The sequence below is a fragment of the Echinops telfairi genome, unplaced genomic scaffold (genome assembly GCF_000313985.2).
Source record: "Echinops telfairi isolate 266 unplaced genomic scaffold, ASM31398v2 ScPeMD7_2;HRSCAF=8, whole genome shotgun sequence".
In the NCBI taxonomy this organism is placed as follows: Eukaryota; Metazoa; Chordata; class Mammalia; order Afrosoricida; family Tenrecidae; genus Echinops; species Echinops telfairi.
This window is the reverse complement of record NW_022103898.1, coordinates 13,789,600-13,791,140: the sequence shown is the minus strand read 5'-3', so window position 1 is coordinate 13,791,140 and position 1,541 is coordinate 13,789,600. Positions and strand designations below refer to the sequence as shown.

Genomic DNA, 1,541 nt, shown 5'->3' with positions numbered 1-1,541 from the left:
GAGGAAGTCCCCAAGCCTCAGCGTCTTTGCTCCTGTAAGCCCAGGCTGCTCCCCAAGGGCACACTTCCCCATTGCTGCTCATGGCGGGGCAGGGAGAGGAAGTGCTGGTCACAGACTAGACCAGCCGCCCTGGGGAGGGGCCTCTCTCTTGCATGAGAGATAGGCAGGGGTAGGGGGAACTCCCAGGACCACAGCTGCTGAGCCACTGGGTGCCTGGAGGGAAGTGAGTGAATGGCGAGCTTCATCTAGGCCTGGGGACAGGACCCTCTGCCACTTGTTCCACGGGCCCTGGCCCACCGCCATGAGCCAGGCTCAGCAGCTGCGGGCTGAGAGGTGAGTGAGCTTGTTGGCCCTCCCTGGCCTCCTTGCTATTCCCTGCAGGCTGCATTTGGGAGGTCAGGTGCGGGGGAGGACCCGGGGCAGGTCCTCCTGAGGATCCTTGCCAAGATCAGAAGGTGACAGGCTAGGGCTGACTCAGAATACTCAGGAGTGCAGACACCTGGGACAGCTTCCAGGCCTCTCCCTCCCTGGGGCCCAGGTTCGGGTGCTTGAGGGCATCACCAGATCCCAGCCCCTCCTTCCTCGCAGCACTCCCCCTAGAACCTCTGACAGCCAGCCCCTCTGTCTGGGGCTCGGGCACTTCCTGTTTCTCAAGGACCAGGGACCAAAGCAGTGATGCTGAGAACATGCCCTCTCAGTAGCCCAATCCTGTCGCTTTGGAGCCACCCTTGACCTCCAGAGGGAAAGGTTGCCCTCACCCTGCCTTCCTGGAGGCCCTGTGGCCTTGCTGCATCTCGAATGCTTTCCCTGGAAATGGGCTGAAATCGCTGCACTTGAAGCCAGGGTCCACTCAGCGGGGGCTCTGAAACCCAAGGCTTCCCAAGAGGCAAGGGGCTGGCCACAGGGTAGTTCAGCCCCCACAGACTTGCTGGGCATGTGTACCTACTATGTACCAGGCACCCCAGAAACTGGAATGCTCAGATCTTCCAAGACCCTGCAGACCCAGCCCTCTCGAGTCCCTACTCTAAAGGCAAACTTCTGAGCAGGGTGACAAGCCCCAACCACCTTGCCCCACAGGTCCTGAGCCTCAAGGAAGGTTCCCCAGGGGGACCTGCAGCTGGCTTTGAGCCACCCCTGCCCCGGGGCAGCAGGCTCTGCTCTGGCTCCTTTGCCCTGCTTCTTCGGCAATCAGAGGGCAGGGCTCTGCACAAACGTGGCCTCCAGCCTCCCCAAAGCACTCTGCTTCACCCAGCAGAGGAAGTGGCCAGGGGAGAGAGGAGCTTCAGGGGGTCTAGCTGGCACTACATCTAGTCCGTTGCTGGCCTGCTGTGCACAGGCCGACAGTGTTGTCTCTGATAACCCCCACTTTGCCCCCAGCCCTGTATGGGCACACAACCCCCAGGAGTGGCCCCTGTTCCCCTCCCTGGCTCTGCTGCTCACCTCCTCCCACCTCAGGTTCTGTGCTCTGGCCATGGGTCACACACCCCTGATTCCTTCAGCTTGGGCCTGTGTCCTCAATGTCCCCAGGCCTGCAGCACCGT

General features: G+C 61.7%; 1 protein-coding gene across 1 annotated transcript in view; it reads left to right on the top strand.

Annotated features, from left to right (window-relative positions):
• The first annotated feature begins 258 nt into the window (after nt 1-258).
• The window catches only part of NCF4 (neutrophil cytosolic factor 4), a 16,473-nt gene continuing 15,190 nt past the window's right edge, over nt 259-1,541 (top strand). Inside the window, 1 exon segment of the mRNA XM_004700305.2 lies at nt 259-333. Coding sequence (XP_004700362.1) covers nt 302-333 — 32 coding nt within the window. The 5' untranslated portion in view covers nt 259-301.